The 21,179-nt window shown below is 34.6% G+C and overlaps 1 protein-coding gene across 3 annotated transcripts in view; it reads right to left on the bottom strand.

The window, feature by feature from the left end:
- ATR (ATR serine/threonine kinase) overlaps positions 1 to 21,179 on the bottom strand; it is a 102,228-nt gene that overhangs the window by 44,782 nt on the left and 36,267 nt on the right. For all 3 annotated transcript variants that reach the window (XM_006936362.5, XM_045037485.1, XM_019810614.3), the window contains 9 exons: positions 19,870 to 20,013; positions 17,660 to 17,753; positions 17,083 to 17,208; positions 11,310 to 11,516; positions 9,841 to 9,954; positions 6,540 to 6,655; positions 4,769 to 4,889; positions 3,326 to 3,463; positions 957 to 1,167 (listed from right to left, as the gene is read on the bottom strand). In XM_006936362.5, coding sequence (XP_006936424.3) covers positions 957 to 1,167; positions 3,326 to 3,463; positions 4,769 to 4,889; positions 6,540 to 6,655; positions 9,841 to 9,954; positions 11,310 to 11,516; positions 17,083 to 17,208; positions 17,660 to 17,753; positions 19,870 to 20,013 — 1,271 coding nt within the window. The remainder of the gene's footprint in view (positions 1 to 956; positions 1,168 to 3,325; positions 3,464 to 4,768; positions 4,890 to 6,539; positions 6,656 to 9,840; positions 9,955 to 11,309; positions 11,517 to 17,082; positions 17,209 to 17,659; positions 17,754 to 19,869; positions 20,014 to 21,179) is intronic.

The following is a 21,179-nucleotide window of genomic DNA, read 5'->3' as shown; positions in this document are numbered from 1 at the left end:
GCTCACAAACTGAGGACTGCATAAGTGAAGGTCTCTTTAAGGACTGTTGGTCAATTTTTTCAATTAACCTCAAAATGCAGGGGGTAAAACATGACATTTCTATTAAAATTGCTGAGGTATTCAGAAGTAGAATGAGTCTAATTCTTAGCAAATGCTTCTATCCTAGGGGTAGGTGTTATTTTTAACTCTAATGAAATTCCACCTTAGTGGGAGCTATAATATCACAGGGAAAAAAATGCACATGTTTGGTACAGCAGGGTGTGATGTAGTAATGCATATCAAGCATATTTGGAGAGTGCGCTTATCACCAAACACTACCAGAGACAGGAAAAACAAAAAAATAAAATGAATGAAATGAATAAAAAATGGAAAACAGAAATAGGCCATAAAATGAAATTAAATCTCTCTTGAAATTTAAAACATGTGAAAAAAACTGCAAAGAGTATTTCACAAGTGAAAAAGGATAACAAACACTTTACCACATATACGTACATGTATGTATATGTGTATGTATATATATGTATGTGTATACACACACAGTACACTGAAGGGACACAGAGTAAATACACCCAATACACTGAGAAGACAGAGTAAATGGGTTAGCAGTGAGGAGTCAGTTACTAACAATATTAACATGTCATTTATTTCACACTGTACAATATATACATTCATCATTTCATTTAATCCTCAGTCTTCTAAATAAGATAATATTAATCCTATATTATACAATGAAAAATTAGGCACGTGTCTTTCTAAGGAAGTGAGAGTAGAATTTAAAGAGGTTTTCTGACTATAAATTCTCTTTTTCTCAGTGAAAAGGCTACCTTAGGATGAAAAAAGGTGTACAAGAAAACACAGGTCTTTAAAAAGCTAATGCTTAAATTACAGAACTGATACAGGAAGGAGTTAATTGGTTAATAATTAAGTGAATAAAATAAACACATGTTATGACTCACCTATTGAGTCTACCTTATCTCTGTTTGATTTGCTTTGTGGAAATTTCTCTGCATTCAGTGCCTGAAATTTGTGTCTTGCCCATTGTGTGAGATGGTCAAGCATGGAGAACACAGTCTGTGTACTGAGTTGACACAGATCAGATGCACTGTCTTGGGTATTTATGGTATGCTGATCATCATGCTTTAGAACTGCCATAATTTCTGCATAAACCTAAGAAGAACTCATTTTATGGTTAATAATAGGTCTATATACTATCATTTTACTACTATCTAACTTATAAGACAAAGTACTCTAAGGCAACTGTAAGTCAGTATTGGTAATTTCATAGTCTCTAATAAAATTTTAAATGTACCTACCATATAACCCAACAATTCTATTTTTTGGAATATACCCTCAACACACATACACAAAACTCTTTCACAAGTAAGAATTGCCATGATGCTCACCATGGCATTGTAAAAACAAAAACTTGGAAATAATCATTATTATGGCAATAAACAATGGTACAAGTATAAAATCGAAGTACTATATTATACAGCATTAATTTTAAAAAGGGTGGTTCAATAAATATATATTGGTAAATAAAAAAAGAAAACAAGCAAGTTACAGAACAATTATCTACAATGATGCCATAAAAGAAAACCAAAACCACTCTTAGGTGGATCCTGAGAAACTTAATAGAAGACCAGGGGGAAGGGAAGTGGGGGGAAAAAGTTACAGAGAGGGAAGGAGGCAAACCATAAGAGACTCTTAAATACTGAGAACAAACTGAGGGTTGATGGGGGGTGGAGGAGAGAGGAAAGTGGGTGATGGGCATTGAGGAGGGCACTTGTTGAGATGAGCACTGGATATTGTATGGAAACCAATTTGACAGTAAATTATATATATATATTAAAATACAATATAGAATAAAAAAAAAAAAAAGAAAACCAAAACAGAACCAATTGCATTAAAAAATAAAAATGTCATGGGGCACCTGGGTGGCTCAGTCGGTTAGGCGTCCGACTTCAGCTCAGGTCATGATCTTGCGGTTTGAGTTCGAGCCCCACATCGGGCTCTGCGCTGACAGCTCAAAGCCTCGAGCCTGCTTCGGATTTTGTCTCATTCTCTCTCTGCCCCTCCCCCACTTGTGCTCTGTCTCTCAAAAATAAATAAATGTAAAAATTAAAAAATAAAAAATAAATAAATAAAAATAAATAAAAAATAAAAAGGTCTAAAAATATACACATTGGGGCGCCTGGGTGGCTCAGTCGGTTAAGTGTCCGACTTTGGCTCAGGTCATGATCTCACGGTTCGTGGGTTCAAGTCCCGCAGCTAGCTCTGTGCTGACAGCTCAGAGCCTGGAGCCTGCTTCAGATTCTGTGTCTCCCTCTCTCTGCCTCTCTCTCCTTCTCTCTCTCTCAAAAATAAAAATATACACATCAAATTAATATCAGTGATGACTTCTGGAAGTATGGGATCAGGAATGGTAGTCAAAGGGCACACTTTTACTTGTATAATTCAATTTTTACATTAAGAACATAGTAATATGCTCTTCATGCCATTAAAAATAATTATTAAAAAAACTGCTATATGTGGTTAAAAAATTAAACTTTACAAAATATCATAAAACAAAAAGTAGAGATGCTTAGGTGGCTCAGTCGGTTAAGCATCTGACTTCAGCTCAGGTCATGATCTAGTGGTTCATGAGTTCAACCTCTGTGTGAGGCTCTGCATTGACAGCTCAGAACATGGAGCCTGCTTCGGATTCTGTGTGTTCCTCTCTCTCTTTCCTTCCCCTGCTCATGCTCTGTCTCTCTCTCTCAAAAATAAACATTTAAAAAAAATTTAAAAAATAAAAGCAGTAGTAAAATATTCTCCTTCCCCTCTCCTAATCCACATTACTGTTTACTATCAGTAATTTCTTATGTCAGTAAAACACTATCAGTAATTTCTTATGTACTCTTTTGTCAAAAAGTTCTATGTATACTGGGGCATATTAATATGTATATATTTTTTAATGTTTATTTTTGAGAGAGAGAGAGTAAGTGTGTGAGCTGGGGAGGGGCAGAGAGACAGAGGGAGACAGAGTGCCTGAAACAGGCTCTGCACCGACTGCAGGGCTCAAACTCAGGAACCGTGAGATCATGACCTGAGCCAAAGTAGGACACTTAACTGACAGGTGCCCCTACAATATATACTAATTTTCTACACTAAGCATTATATAATTCTTTGATCAATAAAAGGTTAAAAAAGATTTTCAGGCATTTAGACATGTACATACATAGCCATATACTGATATACATTTCCTAATATGTAGCTTTTCTAATACTAATTACATCAGACAAATGTTTAGACAAACAGAAACCAAATAAAAGGCATCTCTCACCTCCTGCTGATCTTCTTGATTACAACCCAACAAGGCATACACTAGAATATGTGGAAGAAGATAGATAGTCACTTTGAAATCATGTTTCATCATAATGCTACAGCAGGTGAAGATTTTACTGGCAAGATCATGCCGAACCTGTAAACCCAAATGGTTTAGGGACAGTTAAGTAACTTTATACATTTTATTCTATTGATTAATGTAAACACACACACACACACACACACACACACACACACACACACGAGATAATTTATCATTGCAGAGTGGGTATTCTCTTATTTAGAAGCATAGAGAATTTCAGACCACCACCTATTTGGTCACTCTAAATAACTCAAAGTGCCTGAACTGCTGCGACCCCTACAGACAATGTCAACCACTTCAAAATAAATGGCCTTCCCCGCCAACCATTAATTTACGGATGCATCATGTTTTGTTACAGATTAACCTCCCTAATTACAGTATATTTTATTTAGCTAACATTAAATTCAGCATATTAACTCCTTGAACACACACATGAGTAACCAAAATGTATACTCTGGGTAAGTACATTAAGTATAAGACTCACATTTTTAATAAGTAATAAACAGTGATTAACTACAGGAAAAAAATGAAAGAAACAGAAAACTAAATTACTTGGGATTACAATCAAGTTTTATTGGTATGCTCTAACCTTAGATTTGCCAACATTACTGGTCTCTTATAAAATTTAAAGATTTTTTTCCTTCTCAAATATAAACACCTCACTTAACAACAACAACAACCTAAGCTAAATTAAAGATTCCAGATCTGGAAGTAATTAATGCAATGGTATTCTACATTTCACATAATATATGGTCAGTATGTTCATAAAAACATGAAAAACTTTCTTGAAATTATCAGATAAAAATTATTATAATAATATTTTAAAAAATAGAAATATGAATTAAAAACTAAAGTTGTAAATTTTAAATATGCCTTAAGCATTTCTTGGAACACACAGAACCTTTCTGTCAGGCATGTAAAAATCTCATATTAGGAAAACATCAGAAATATACCTCTACTTTTTCATGAAGTTTCATTTCTTATAAATGTTTATTTTTATTTTGGATGAAGCCACAAAGGGATGATATATCTTTTTATTATGTAATAAGCCTTCAAAATCCATTTACATCTTTTAAACAGTATCGTTTCACAATGTAAAATGAACAGACATAATATAATAGACATTTTGCAAAAAATCATAGTAATGTGCTTGATAAAATAATTACCATTTTACCCAGAAACTAGTAACAGTAGAGAAACTGTTACTTTCTATTAGTGAATGCTTTCTACAAAAATGTCTATCACTATCAGCACAAATACTTCAATACCTACTATTTGTGCTACATATATTCAGATAGATGTTCCGGTTTCCTTTAGAATTTCTGTTCAGTTAACTAATTCTGATCAGAGTTCTCTTACCTTTGTTATAAGATAACCTGCCCAAGATGCTGACCATTCTGCAAAGTTATTACCTAATTTACTTAAGTAAATTGGCTTCTTTACTCCAGACCAATCTGTTGACTTCTGAGAACTCTTATATCTGTAATTTTGAAAATTTGTTTATTAAAAAGTATATAAATATATATCCACCTGTTTAGAACTTTAGTATAAAACATCTAAGAAACTATTTCAACTCCTTCACTGACTACCCCACTACTGCCTTGCCTTCATTCAAATATGGTTAAAGACACTACTTTTCCTATATCCTTAATAATGGGGTAGGAGATCATTCTTGCATACCCCAAGTACTTCAAAGTATTTGAGTGTGTCTCCTCCTACCTCTCAATGCTCCTTTTAGATCCTTCCAATTTCATTCTTGTGTAATAATGACTTGTTCCTTTGAGGTTCAAGACACCCAGACATACCATTCTTTGCTCTTCATTATGGGCATACACCAAATTCAGGGATAATCAAACTCACTGATAGCTTTAGTACATCTCTCAGTGTTTTCTTTCTTTCCAAAGTCTACCACCCTGAGTGACTTCAGTGTCTGTCTATACCATCTAATCAAACTCAAACCTTCTCAACGACTTTCTCCTCTACTTCTTTATCAGGGCTCCCTTGTCAATACAAAGAAACTTCTTCACTTCCAAAATGAACTATTTAGATATCTTACTCTATAGCCCTAGTTTCCTCCTAAATTTCCCGTTACCCAGTTATGCTAACACACTGGCTCTTCATCACGGAGATCTTCTGTCCCTTGACCGTGCTAAACTCTCTTGATCTGTAACACCTTCCTTTCATTACCTCTTTCCTTAACCAGCTTGGTCTTTATAGTCCTTCACTTCAAGAACTCTCATTAATATTCTCTACCCACTCCTTTGCCCCACTATCTTTACCAGCTACATCCCTCTGTTTCTACATATAAAAAGCTCTAAATTTAAAAGGTTTTATGGGGTGCCTGGGTGACTCAGTCAGTTGAGCATCCCAGGGTCATGGGATCAAGCCCCCCAACACTAGGCTCTGTGCTGAGCATGGAGCCTGCTTATGATTCTCTCTCTCACTGCCCCTCTCCTACCCTGCTGCTGCTTGGGCTGTCTGACTTAAAAAAAAAAAAAAGTTTCTAAATATAAAGAGGTAACTAGCAAACAAGGCCAGGCACTGTACCAATGCTCAAAGAAGTAAAATAATTTATACATGGTCACATATCTGATAAGTATGTGACCTAGTATACTTCAAATCATAGTTTCTAACTAAAATTAATTTATAATTTTATAGATTCAATCAGTGTTAACAAAATTATTAAAATTTAAAGAGATTACAATATACTTTTTTAAAAAGTAGAGGGAGAAAATACCTTCATGAGGAGGTGAAGGGTGAAAATCTAATCTCTAACTGGGGTTTACTAATGACTTTGGAACTAGCTTTAAATTTTTAAGTTTCTATATTAATTACACCTATCAAGAACTTAAACTCATATTTAATTTAAAGTAGATTTTCAAAGTATTACTGACTGAAACAGAAAAATCAATCCTTTTAGCTTTAATAAATTTTAAATAATTAAAATTATAGAATTTAATCAATGCGCAAACTGTAGTTTTTGACAAGATTATAGGCATATTCACAGTGGAAAATACATTATTAGACATACTGAAAATACTTTTAATGGTAAAAAGTTACATCAAAAATAACATTAATTTTATAATGTTAAAAACAATTTTACAAAAATTGTTTTAACGAGTGTACTGACCTAGTATTTAGATGAGGTTCCAGGATTTCCCGAACATGCTCAGGAAATCTCCTCCACAACTGGTGACCTGGGCCATCAGTCTGCATCTCTCTGCAGTCATAAATAGAAAGTAACTCCTACAAATACATATTTTACATTTGTAAATCTTTAGTGAAGTAGATAAACCTTTCTGATCATCAACATTCTACACATAATAGTTACAAAAATAATTTAAAAATATATAGAATTATAAAAGTTGTGAACTTACTTAGGACATGTATTTCAATGCTTAAAACCATTTAGGTAGCTTAGTAAAGGTCCCAAAGCTGTGGTAGTACTTGAACATGAAGGAAGTTTGTGTTCTATATATGTAATATATACGTGAAATAAGATTAAGAGCTATTTGGAGGAAACACTGGAAATGTCTATATTTGCAGAAGTATAATTTTAGAATTTAATCTTTTCTGAATTTTAATGAAAGCCACTACAAATCCAAAATAGTTTTAAAAATTCAAGGTATCTCAAATTCTAGGTATAAAATACCGAGCTCAAAACTGTGAATTTGCTGGCTCAGTCAGCAGAACCTGTGACTCTTGATTTCAAGGTTGAGAGTTCAAAACCCACACTGGGGGTAGAGTTTACTTAAAAAAAAATTGTGAAAAAATGCAAACGTTAAAGACCACTTTACTATTCAAGCCCTCAAATTAAATGGTTATATTTTACTTTCCTGAAAATAAAACAAATGATATTTTATAAATGAAGAAAAAAAATCTTTGGCTCTAGTATCAATATTCAAAACAAAACAAATATGTTAGGATATTATATCTTCTATCACCTGAGCCCTTTCAATTCCACTGAAAATGACCATATGTAATAGATGTACTATAAGAACTGTCTAGCAAAGTATGTACTTTATACTTATATTAGTATATTTTAGTAAAAGTAAGGAAATATATGAAAAATTCAGATACAGAAATATCCAGAACCCATTTTCATTTAATTTTAAAATATTTTTAGGGGCGTCTGGGTGGCTCAGTTGGTTAAGCATCCGACTTCAGCTCAGGGCATGATCTCATGCTAAAAGCTCAGAGCCTGCAGCCTGCTTTGGATTCTGTGTCTCCCTCTTTCTCTGCCCTTCCCCTGCTCATGATCTGTCTGTCTCTCAAAAATAAATAAATGTTAAAAAGTTTTTTTAAATATTATTAAAATTTTGTTTGAAGCCAGCTTTTTTTGATGTTTGGCAAAGTCACTCTAGTTAATAAAAAGCCTCTTTTAATTAGGGAGATCAGCAATTCTTTTTGGGGGTCACCATTTATACTTTCAAAAAGATCAATATACTTACAGTTGCAGACTTTGCTTCATATTTAATTGAAAAACACAGAAGGAATCCAAAAAGACCTCCACAACTTCCACCCACATACCTATCCAGCCTGGCATTATCAGCAGCAGAGCCCATACACTTTCTCTCCTCTTACTACAGATGACTTGCTTTGGTTTTTAATTAAGGCTACCCCTTCCACTTGCAAACTATACTCCATAACTCTTTGCCTATTAAAAATAGTATTCCACCCTCTCTAACTTTTTTTTTCCTTCCCCTCCCTCATGGTCTTCTGTTAAGTTTCTCAGGATCCACATAAGAGTGAAAACATATGGTATCTGTCTTTCTCTGTATGACTTATTTCACTTAGCACAACACTCTCCAGTTCCATCCACGTTGCTACAAAAGGCCATATTTCATTCTTTCTCATTGCCAAGTAGTATTCCATTGTGTATATAAACCACAATTTCTTTATCCATTCATAAGAGACTCTTACAAACTGAGAATAAACTGAGGGTTGATGGGGGGGGGTGGAAGGGAAGGGAAAGTGGGTGATGGGCACTGAGGAGGGCACTTGTTGGGATGAGCACTGGGTGTTGTATGGAAACCAATTTGACAATAAATTTCATATTAAAAAAAATAATAAATTTAAAAAAAACGGGAAAAAAAAGTATTCGATCAATTCTCTCCTTACATTATCATATTCTCCACTCTGCTGAATTGTTCCCAAGCAACATATAAACATCTGTTATTTTTCCTATCTGCATTCCTCCTTCCTTCCCAGCTACTATCTCATTCTTCCACTCTCCTTTATAGACACTTTCTTGTCTTCTGGAACACCACATTCTCCTACCTTACTGACAGCTCCTTCTCAGTTTTCTTACTTGTTCCCTCCTCTTCTCACTGACCTCTCAATGTCCAGGGCTCAATTACCAGAATCTTTTCACCTGTACTCCCTCCAAAAACACATCCAGGATCATAATTTTAGATACCATCTCTACAATGAATACCTCCAAATTTATATCTGAAACTCAGACCACTCACCATGAATTCCAGAACTGAATATCTAACAAAACAAAGACATTTTTAATTGAAAAAAATACCATGAAAAAAGACAAGGAACATCAAACTGGAAAAATATTTATGATGTGTGTGACTGACAAAGGGTTAACTTCTATTATATACAAATACATCTTAAATAGCAATGAAAAAATAGCTCTATACCAAAAGAAAAATGGGCAAAGATCATCTAGAAAAAATTCACCAAAAATGCAATAAATACATAAAGGATGATACACCTCTCTCGTAATTAAATACTACTAAAGTAAAATGGTACTATTTTTCATCTGTCACATTGACAAAGATGTAAAATTTTGATAAAATGCAGGTTTGTCAAGGAAGCATAAACTGGTAAAACTTTTTTTGATAAAATTTATCAAATGTAAATTCTGTGTTTGCTCTCAGACATACTTTAACCTCTAGATGTTTATATTATTGATATATTCACTCAAGTGCTCACTGAAGCACTTCTCTCAAAAGCAAAACACTGAATACATCCTAAATGTGTTAAATAAATTTCTTAAATTTGTTAAATAAATTTCTTTCCAATGACTTAATATTCAATATGGATGGTACATCAATATTGAATATTAAGTCATTGGAAAGAATGAATTAGAGATCTATGTACTGACATGGAAAATAACCCAAGACAGACTTTTGAACACAAAAGAAAATCAAGTTACAGAACATGAAGTAATATGATCTCTTTGTTTGGTGAAGACATATAGATTTGTTAAATAAATATATAGAAAATTTTCCAAAGTACCTATAATAATCTGTTAAGAGGGTACATTTCTGTACTGTGAAATTTTATCATGAACTTATGATGACTTTGATCTTTGATAATGAAAATGACAGTTTACAAAAATAAGTTTCCAAAGTATACACTTACAACTTATCAGAATTCAGTAATGTAAAACCAGTACTGACTATACACATTCTTACCTGAATGGCATAAGCAGCTGAATCTTGAGCCCGACTGTTATCGGCATACGCAAGGTAAGCTCTTGTAAGTTCCATCAATAATCCATAGGCAAAGCTTGAATCTTCTACTCCAGTCTCAATAAAAACAAGAAAAAAACAAAGGTAAGGTGTATCAATTTTTTACACTGTACCGTGCCTTATGTAATTAATTTAACTTAGTTACCTAAGTGAATTTAACTTAGAAAAGGAAAGGACATTAAGAGTCAAACTAAGTGTGGTACCAAGGCTAAAACATAATCTGTAGCCAAGAAGCCCAACCTAAGGCTGTTTAGGCTATTAATAAAGGGCATTTGAATCATTCAACTTTTGCAAAGCTCCAAGTTTCATTTTTTGTTTTACTGTTGTTGTTGAAGATTTTATTTTTAAGTAATAGCTACACCCAATGTGAGCCTTGAACTAATGACCCCAAGATCAAGCGTTGCATTTTAATCCTTAAAAAGAAAACTGCAGGGGCACCTGGGTTGTTCAGTTGGTTGAGTGCCCAACTCTTGGTTTTGGCTCAAGTCATGATCCCAGGGTTAGGAGACTGAGCCCACAGTGGGCTCCATGCAAGCGTGAAGGCTGCGCTTAAGGTTCTCTCCCTCTGTCCCTCTCCCCAGCTTGTGTGCGCTCTCTCTCGAGTAAGAAAACAACAAAAAAAACCCCAGAAAATTATATATATAGCATTTCCTCAATTGCATTTTGTAGAAGCCCAGTCATTTGAGACACTCCAAGAAATAATTTTAACAAACCCTTCTCTTGGAGACTGACAGTGTGCATACTAAGTGATACAGATGCTCTGTTTGATTTGGTTTTAGAGGATTTCCCAAACTCATTTGACCATGGCAACTTTTTATACACTATTAGGACACCCTGAGAAATTAGTTTCCCATGAAAACACTTAGCAACAGTGTTGAAATTCTAATATTTAAATAATCAATTAGGTTTTAACTATTATCATTAGATTGGAAGCTTTTTTATTTATTCATTTTATTTATTTATTAATTTTTGAAAGAAAGAGTGCACACACACAAGCAGAGTAGAGGGGCAGAGGGAGAGAGGGAAGGGGAGGGAGAGGGAGAGATAGAGGGAGAGAGAATCCCAAGTAGGCTCCACACTCAGCGTGGAGCCCAATGTGGGCTTGATCCCATGACCCTGGGATCATGATCTGAGCTGAAATCAAGAGTAGGGCGCTCAACCAACCAGGCACCCCTAGGTTGGAAAGCTTTTTAAAAAGAACACAGCACACTAGTCTGGACTCCTACTTTATTATAGTTTTGGGCTCTAGATCTCTGTAATAGTATTAAGGAAAAAATTTAGAAGTTACCTAAATTGTCTAGTTTAGATCACGGTGCCACTAAGGATAACCTGAACAGTTCTTTGTAAATGAAATATAGAAATTTGAATAGGACAGAGAACTCTTCTTGTCATCCCAAATTACCATTACTTACCACAAATGTAAAATCTTTTCCTTGGCTTTCAGTTGTTGAGAAATCTAGTCGACCTGGATCTACTGCCCCCAATTCCCCTAAACATTCCCCACAGAGCAACCGAGCTTGAGAATTTGCATCCTGGCAACCTTTCAAAAGCACCGTTACCAGCTGGGAGATAACAGGTTCCACTGTTTCACTATCTGTTGCATATTTTATCAGTTTTTCCTAAAAGTAGAAAGAAAATTGTACATAATTTTCACAAACTAGTATATTTTCCTAACTAGAAAGCTTAAAAATATTAAGGAATACCTGACATAAACACTGACAAAATTAAATTCCTGTATCTGCAGTATTTTCAGCTAGTTTTTGATGAGTTCACATAACAGAGTTCACAACATATTCTGTAGGAACATTGTTTTAGAAATTTTTAATCCTTAATCCATTAAACAGTTACTATTATTATAATAGTATACAAAAATAAATAAGACACAGACTTATCCCAATGAGTTCACAGTCTAAGGGGAAAATAGATATGCAAATAAGTAATTAAAATACCATATGATATGTATAATAGCAAATACATTCAGAAGGAAAGGAAGCAATGAAGAAGATGAAAAAGAACTCAGAATAACTTTTCAAAGACAGTGGACAGATATTCACGTAAGTCAACAAGGAAGAGCTATTAGGTAAAACAAGAAGACTGAAAAGTATATTAAAAAACTAGGTAGAGAAGGACAAAAAAATGGGGAAATGGTTCAGTGGTGGTGATAAAACAGTATGTTGGTTCACGTAATCTTTTTTCATCAATCTCCTGAGGATGCTGAAAACCTGTTAAGTAAGAAGAGACTATTTTCAAGCCAATGGAAATTTACATAGTGTACTCGTGTAACCACTTTGGAACTACTTCTTTTATACTATTTTCTCTCTAGCAAAAGTAAAGCATACGTGAACATCTCAAACTTCATGTTGAAACTATGGTTCAAATTAGAGTAATCACTTCAAAAGAAAAATGAAAAGCCATTTTAACTCTTCCACAGTCTTCGACAGTCTATCACTTAAATAACATTATAGGTTAATTCAGGCATAAGTACCTCAAAAATGAGCTCATAATAAAAATAGCAAAACTAATATATGAAATTATAAACATTTACTCACTTGCTAAAACTAGAAAATATAAGGTCACTTTATTTGGCAGAGATAAATGCAGTTCAATGTAATACATGTTATGAAACACTAAATGAAAAGTAAAATACACTTATCTACTATGTACTTAAAAATGTTTTCACTTCACTTTTAGGTTAAATTGATTTTTATTTTTCAGCAAAGATACTGAATTCCAAAAGAGTTTTAAAAATGAGTGTGTGTTCATTGCCTCTATTTAAAAATGCTTTTTGAAATAAGCCATACAGAGAAAGACAGATACCATATGGTTTCACTCTTATCTGGATCCTGAAAAATTTAACAGAAACCCATGGGAGAGGGGAAGGAAAAAAAAAAAAAAGAGGTTAGAGTGGAAGAGAGTCAAAGCATAAGAGACTCTTAAAAACTGAGAACAAACTGAGGGTTGATGTGGGGTGGGAGGGAGGGGAGGGTGGGTGATGGGTATTGAGGAGGGCACCTTTTGGGATGAGCACTGGGTGTTGTATGGAAACCAATTTGACAATAAACTTCATATATTGAAAAAATAAATAAATAAATAAATAAATATGCTTTTTAACATTCAGAGCCAATTTTATCATTTTCCAAATGCCTAATCAGTTGTTAAAAGAAACCTGTTTGCTCTAATTATTTGAAATACCATTTTTATCATATCCTAAATGTCCATTTACATAAAGGTCTACATTTGAACTTTCTATTCTTTCCCCCTGGTGTGTTTATTCATGCACCAGAATCACAATGTATTAACTATAGAGGCTGTAGAGTATGTTAATGTCTGGTAGAGATACTAAACCCTCATGGTTACTTTTTCCCCTCAGAGTTTTCTTAGCTATTTTTATGTTGATTTTCCCATAGAAGCATTGGTATGAACTTTTGTTTTTCTAAATTTTTTTAATGTCTATTTTTAAGAGACAGAGAGCACAATCAGGGGAGGGGCAGAAGACAAAGAGAGACACGGAATCTGAAGTAGGCTCCAGGCTCTGAGCTGTCAGCACAGAGCCCAATGTGGGGCTTGAACCCATGCACTATGAGATTATGACCTGAGCTGAAGTCAGATGCTTAACCGAGTGACCCACCTGGGCACCCCTAGTCTGAACTTTCCTAGTTAACAAAAACAAGCAACTTGTTGGCATTCTTTTGGGATAGCATTAAATTTATAAATTAATCTAGAGAGAACTGAAATCTTTGTAATATTGAGTCAACCTAACAGATAAATAAGGGATAGTTTCCATTTGCTTAAACCTACTACCTTTTTGTGTCTTTCAGGGTTTTTCTTTATTGGTTTATCTATTTCTCATTATGCTTATTACTAAGCATATTCTCTTTTCCTGTTACTGTTGTAAATTGGGTCTTCCAACAAATCTTCCACCTAGTTATTGCTTATTATATAAAAGTTATTTTTTATATGTTGATTTTATATCCTACCTTACTGAATTAGCTTTCTCATCTGAGTAGTTTTATTGATAATTCCCTATAGTTTTTCATCTATAATAGCATATCATCTGCCCAACATATGTCCTTCTGGGATTTTACCACAGAAAATCACTTCAACCTGAGTACCATCAGTGATCAGAAAGATCTTAGATGGTTGTTCAGTTTTATCTATAGTCTGATTTTTCTTTTTTTTTTTTTTAATTTTTTTTAATGTTTATTTATTTTTGAGACAGGGAGAGACAGCATGAACGGGGGAGGGTCAGAGAGAGAGGGAGACACAGAATCTGAAACAGGCTCCAGGCTCTGAGTTGTCAGCACAAAGCCTGACGCGGGGCTCGAACTCACGGACCGTGAGATCATGACCTGAGCCGAAGTCGGACGCTTAACCGACTGAGCCACCCAGGCGCCCCTAGTCTGATTTTTCTAACATAGAAGAAAAAATTCCCTGCTATCCACTGACCTTAGGTATCCTTTATATCCCTCAAAAACGGATTCTTCCTTATAAGTAAGAAGCATAAACTGTCATTTCTTTAATGTTAATGACCCTCTGGGGGCTACCCATTAAAACAAGGCTTTTGCAGGGGCGCCTGTGTGGCTCAGTTGGTTCAGTAACTGACTTCAGCTCAGGTCATGATCACGGTTCATGGGTTCAAGCCCCACATCGGGCTCTGTGCTGATGGCTCAGAGCTTGGAGCCTGCTTTGGATTCTGTGTCTCCTTCTCTCTCTGCCCCTCCCCTGCTCATGCTGTGTCTCTCTCTCTCAAAAATAAACAAACATTAAAATAAATAAATTTAGAACAAAGCTTTTTCAGGGTCAGTCCATCAAAAAGGTCAAGTATAGAAGGCTACAGCAGCCATCCTATCAACTGTCATACCATCTTTTATGGTTTCCTTTTTCATTACATTATACCCAATTGTTTGTTTAGCCAGTTTTACCACAATTTTAGCTCTATTTATTTAAAGCACCTCCTTTCAACATATTCCTGAAGTATCTTTTCCTCTCCCTCTGGTTAAGAACTGAACTTTTATAAGAATATCTTTTGCATTTGCTTTCTCATGGACTCTCACAGCATCTACTACAAAGACTCATTGACTTCGAACCCTGTTTTCTTATATCAGTTTCTTGTTCAGGTATTGCTACAGGTTCAGCCATCCTCTAGGGCTGCAATGTCCAATATGATAGCCACCATCCACATGAGGCTATTTAAATTTAAACTAAGAAAAATTAAATAAAATTAAATACCTAGTTCCTTATCATACACTTTAAGTGCTCAGGAGAGCCACATGTGGCTAGCAGCTATAACTGGACAGTGCAGATACAGAACATTTCCATCCTCATAGAAAATTCTTTTGGATAGCACTATTCTAGAACTTATCTGAATTGCTTTAAACACTGATGTTACTTTCTTGTCATAGGTGGGGGGAAAAACCCACTTCCTTCTCTCTTTTTTTGTAGGTGTTTTAGGCCAGTGGGGATACGGCTACAAAGACATGTATCTCTGGATTCCTTCCCTTATTTTCTTATCTTCGTTGGTTCCTCCAAGCCATTATCTTTAGTTTTCTTACTAACCTAAAGTAAATTTATCCAGCTATAAATTGATTCTAAACTAAATTAACCTGTACTTAAAAATACCCAATAACAATCTATGGACATTACATCTTATTCAGACTACTTTATGTGACCTTCAAGGCTCTTGTAAGTACATTTACGTTCTTACTATGCCTAGCTAATCTATTAGCACTGGGGCTTTACATTGAAGGAAGGCTTGTTAGGGTATTACCACGTGTGATTTTTGTTTTGTGACACAGGTGGAAAAGTTGGGCAGCTGTGGCTTTTCCCTAAGAATATAAGCAATTTCCTTAAGTTCTCAGATTTAGTCATTTACATCTAAGAAGTGATAATCCATACAAAGTTTCCTAATATTTGACCAGGACCATGTCATCCACTTAGAAACAACCTAAACTAGGAAACCTCTAGGCCAAGAGGAGAAATCCTCTGCTATTCATAAATCCCTATATAAAATAAAAAGCTAGAAGCCCTTTAAGTTACCTGAAACCCAGGTAGAGGTTTGGGGCAATGGGTAAGCACAGAGTAGTTTCGATAAAGTAAGTGCAGGGCAGGGAATGAAGCAATTACATTGCCCTGTAATTGGCAATGTGGATTCAGTTAGGCGAGTATAAAACCTACATTCGAGGAGATTCAAGGCTCCTCACCTATGGTAGGACCATTTCCACATAAGCTGCTACCCACATTGGTCACACAAGTTCACTGACCCAGAAGTCAGAAAGAGAGAAAGAGAGAGAGAGAGAGAGAGAGAGAGAGAGAGAGAGAGAGAGAGAAAAGGAGAGCATGAGTGGGATAGGGGCAGAGAGAGAGGGAGACACAGAATCTGAAGTGGGCTCCAGGCTCTGAGCTGTCAGCACAGAGTCTGACATGGGGCTCGAACTCACAAACCATGAGATCATGACCTGAGTCGAAGTTGGACACTGAACTGACAGAACCACCCAGGCAGCCCACCATCATGTATATCTTTCGTCCTAAGTAACTTAAATGCTTCCTTCTATCATGAAAACAAACATAACCTGGTTTAATCCCCTAACTCATGAGAGTGTTAGGCTTTCACATCTTATAAACTCTTGATATGCAAAAATGAGTACCTCAGTTAATTTTTGTCTATTTCATAGCCTTACAGTGATCTAGTACTTTAAACACCAGTTCTCACGGTCATCAAGGTTAGAGCCAATCTACGGTATGTTGCCCAAGAAAAGAATAAACTTCACTGGCATCATAAAAGAATAAACTTAAAAATTTAGTTTCTTTAAAACAAGAATTCAGTCAAAATGTAAAATTGCAAAATTACTGAAATTTTATATGACAAATATCTATAGGAAATTATATGAGAAGACACATGAACTGCTGCTATTGTGTACACACACACTCTTACTCAGGAAGATGCAGTAACCAAAAGACAACTGTCAAATTATGACCCTTCAAAACAACAACAAAAAACTCTGCAAATCCCCAGTATTCAACCTCAAAAGGGATCTCATGGATTAGTAATTCTAAGATCTGATAATCTTGGTAAAATAAGAATTACTTCTTTCATTGAATCTACTGAAACTCAAGCAAATATGCCAACCTGTCATCTTTTCTTTGAGCTTCCTACATTTCTATAGCTTTTTAATTATTTTAGTATACCTGATTTTTATACAAAGTTTCCTTCAAGCTCGTAAGAGCATGAATACGAACATCTACATTTTCATGTTGAATTGCTCTCATGGATAGTTGAAGAGTTGTCTGAAGATCAGTACTCTCAGAGGTCTCCTATATAAAGAACACAGAGAGATACACCTTACCAGTTAATGACTTCAAAAACCACAATTTCATGCCATGACAATTTCATACCATAGTTTGTAGCACAACATAACTAGAATCCTCCCACAGCTTTTCAGGGCATGAAGCTATGGCAGCTTCTTCTTTGGGGGACTGTAAGTAGGGACATAGTAATCAGGGAAGTAAGGGCACAAGTACTGTATTATTTGCTTTCTATGTAAAAATCTATGTAATCCAGTAACGTCTTTGACCTAAATACTGAAATTCCCTTCTAAAAAAAGTATCATAGCTGTGATAGGATTATCTAATCATAAAAATAGCCATTGTAATATGACTATATTATTCCTAGATGTGATTCTACAGAACCTCTGTTCAATGTATTGGAATTTGGGAACAATTTTGTATCAATGATGCCCTAAAACATAAATTAAAAATTAAATACCTTTCTGTATTCCTGTAGAACTGCTTTTATCTTTTTTAATTCTGGATGATCAGGTAAAAAATATATTTCATGAAGAAAATCTTGCACAGCATCCCTAATAGTTAATTGGAAAACAAAAAAATTATATGCAAAGAGTATGAATAGTAAAAAAAAAAATAAAGCAGAGGTTGAAACTATAGCCAATTTAAGTCACACTGAAAAGTGCTAGTGGGGGTTCCTGGCTGGCTCAGTCAGTAGGGTATGTGACTCTTGATCTTGGGGTCATGAGTTCAAGCCCCAGTAAGGGTGTGTGTGTAAAGATTACTTAAAAATAAAACAAAAAAATCTTTTAAAAAAAAAGTGCTAGTGGATTAGTGATGTGCAAAATATTCTTCCTAACCATGTCTAGTGGTTAATAGTGGCAAATAATCAAATCTAAGAAAATCACCCTGTTGTAGTAGGTTATGTTGGTGGCCCAAAATAAACTCTACTTCTTCACAGTCACTTCCTCTTCAATTTAGGCTAGCTGTGTGACTTGCTTTAACAAACAAAATGTGGCAAAATAAACGCTGTGCCAACTTAAGGCCGATGTGTTAAAAGGTTTGGCAACTTCTGGTTTGGTGCCCATCAGAGACCTAAGTCACCATATAAGGTCACCAGCGTGGACAAGCTACATGAAAAAAGAGAGACTCCAAGAGTACATGGAAAGAGACAGAAACTCAGTCAAGTCTACCTGCTGGCTGACTGCAGCCACCAACCAAAGAATCTATTGCTGAACCCAGTCCAGATTGCAAAATTATGAGTAAATAAAAATGCTTGTCACTTTAAGACACTTGATCTTAGAGCGGTTCATAGTGCAGCGATAGCCAAATCCAACCTTAAAACACAAATTCTCATAAATAATTTGAAAAAAAAAAAATCTTATTGAGGCTATAATTTTTAATTTGCATCAAATATAATACTCTAATCTATCTGAATCCCAATAATAGATTTCTAAATTCTAGTCTTCATTCACTTATGCCACAAATACATATCAAGTAACTATCATATGCCACTATGTGCTGGACACTAGTGATATAACAATAAAGGAAGCTGAAAAAAATTTCTTTATTCAGGGAGCTTAAGGTGTTCTAACTAGCACGAAATGAAGGAGAGATTTTTTTATATGAAAAGGTAGAGAAATAACTGCTGCATAATAAAAAGCACTGATACACTATGTAATAATCCAAAAGTATTTGAAAGGTGATCTACATCAGTGTTTATGTTGTTCTATCATACTCGAAATATCAAAAGCACTTTATTGAAAAAATCCCTACATTAATCTTTTCTTCTGTACCTTTTCCCTGCTTAGACAGTTATTGAAAATGATTAATGGGAATAGCAGTAGCATGTGTATGGGTGGGTGAGCAGGTAAATAAATAATACTTAAACCCTTTTCAGAAACAAAAAACTACAACATGTAACAGTAAATGCAAACACAGAAACAACTTCAAAATGCATACAAACAAATTCTAGACTAAATTAGCAGCTGGTTTGAAATACAAAAATGGGAGTAATGTACGTTCTTCATACAGGTAAGCTACAGCACAGTCTGTTTTGGGGAAATCTTGAGAAAAGGTTTTAAGAAATAAGATGTGACCAGATTTTGGAAAACCTTGAACATCAAGATAAGCAATTTGAAATTCATCAATTAGTAAGTGGGAGAATCACAAAATGTCTCCATATGCTGGAATAAATTGATAAAAGAGATGTTTTTAAATATGAACAACATGAAGAAATGGGATAAAAGCCTAAAGGAAGGGAGGCTGGTTAAGAGACTAATGCAATGAAGTAATAAGAGTTTCAACTAAGGAAAGTTATAGAAAGTAGGTGAACATTCCTCTTAACCTTTTTCATATTCAACTATCTCTTTTAAGCATGAGAAGAAAGGTAAACTTAGCCTCACTTCTTTCAAAACTGATGAAAAAAATTTTGACTTGTTGATCTACTAATGTTTTAAATACTATAATGAATCAATGTCACAACTGAAATAGTATCAGTTCGATATGCACTGACTTAACGCATGTCAATTTTTTTTTAAAGCGTGTCAATTATTTTTGTCTGATGGACTCTCAATTAAAAAGAATGTGAGCAATTCCACATTACCAGTAGCAATCCTAATGTCCTGAGACATAAATATACAGTAATAAAAAGTTGTAATCTTTACTATTAATTTCTATTACAATAAATACCTGTTTTCAATTATGAGGTAGTGAAATATAGCTGCAGTTTCTTTAGGCTGGATGTGTATGAGAGGCAACAAAGCTACTATCACATGACTGAGAAGGGAACCAAGATAAGCATGGTCCAGGCAACGAACAAAGCAATCCCAAGCTCTATGTGAAAAAATAAATAAAAGTTAAAAATCACATTATTTTTATTATTAGTAAAGCTCCATCAATGAGTTATTAGCTGAGCAAACAATGATACATACAAATATTAAGATTACAAGGCAGCTGTCAAAATGGAATAAAGATCAGTATTATATATGTAAACAGTGATTTCTTTAATGCATCAAGTCAAAAAAGCAAGGTAAAAATAGTGCTTATAATATGCTCCCTTTTGGGGCAGGGTTCATAGGAAAATAAGGGTGTGAGTGTGTGTGCATTTGGTTTATACTTTTAAAAAGAGGAGAATTATACAAAAATTAAGAAAAATAGATACTTATGATCAGAAATTAAAGCTAGATTCACAAATTTGAATTTCAGACAATGTTTATGTTTTACATGAATTTAAAGAGGGAAAAAAAGCACTTCTAAAAATTTTAAACAAACTAAAACAACTAAACCTAACTTAATATCAAGTGGGTGGCATATGTACACAGAAGAGAACTGCTTCACATAACTTTAAAACATATTATTCAGACTCTCCATCTCCAATAGGTACAGTCTTAAGGACAAAAGGACCTCTGAAAAAAACAAAAATCCATATGTAAGAAAGAAACAAACAAATAAAGGAAAAAAGGACCTTCAAAAAGCTTAAACTGCATTGAGTAGTCTGTTAGTAGTAACACTGAAATGATATTAAGTCAAATTAAATTAGAAATCCCATATGCCAAAATCTCAATGGCCTGAAAAAAGTGTGGGAAAGGGTCTTAAGGAGTGAATCTGTTTTTAAAAGATATTTAAGGGGCCAAACAACCACATGTGTGACACATGCACCTTATTTGGATTCTTATTCAAACAAACCAACACCTTTGGGAAAACAATCTTTGAGACATTTGGGGAAATCTAAATATGGACTGAGTTTTAGATGATATTAAGGAATTCCTATTAATTCTGCTAAGTGCAATAATTCACGATGGTTGTATTTTTTTTTTTTTTTTTTTTTAATGCTTTACCCATTAGATACATCAGAGGTATTTCTAAGTACAGTGATTTGATACTGGGGTTCTCTTTAAATCATTCCAACTAACAATAGGTGGAGGTGGTCAGTTAAGTAAGATTAGTAATGTTGATAACTGCTGAGGTTGGGAAATAGGTATGGAGGGGTTCATTATACT

The sequence above is a fragment of the Felis catus genome, chromosome C2 (assembly GCF_018350175.1).
Source record: "Felis catus isolate Fca126 chromosome C2, F.catus_Fca126_mat1.0, whole genome shotgun sequence".
NCBI classification, from domain to species: domain Eukaryota; kingdom Metazoa; phylum Chordata; class Mammalia; order Carnivora; family Felidae; genus Felis; species Felis catus.
The sequence above is the reverse complement of the archived record's forward strand: the minus strand, read 5'-3'. Positions and strand labels throughout refer to the sequence as shown.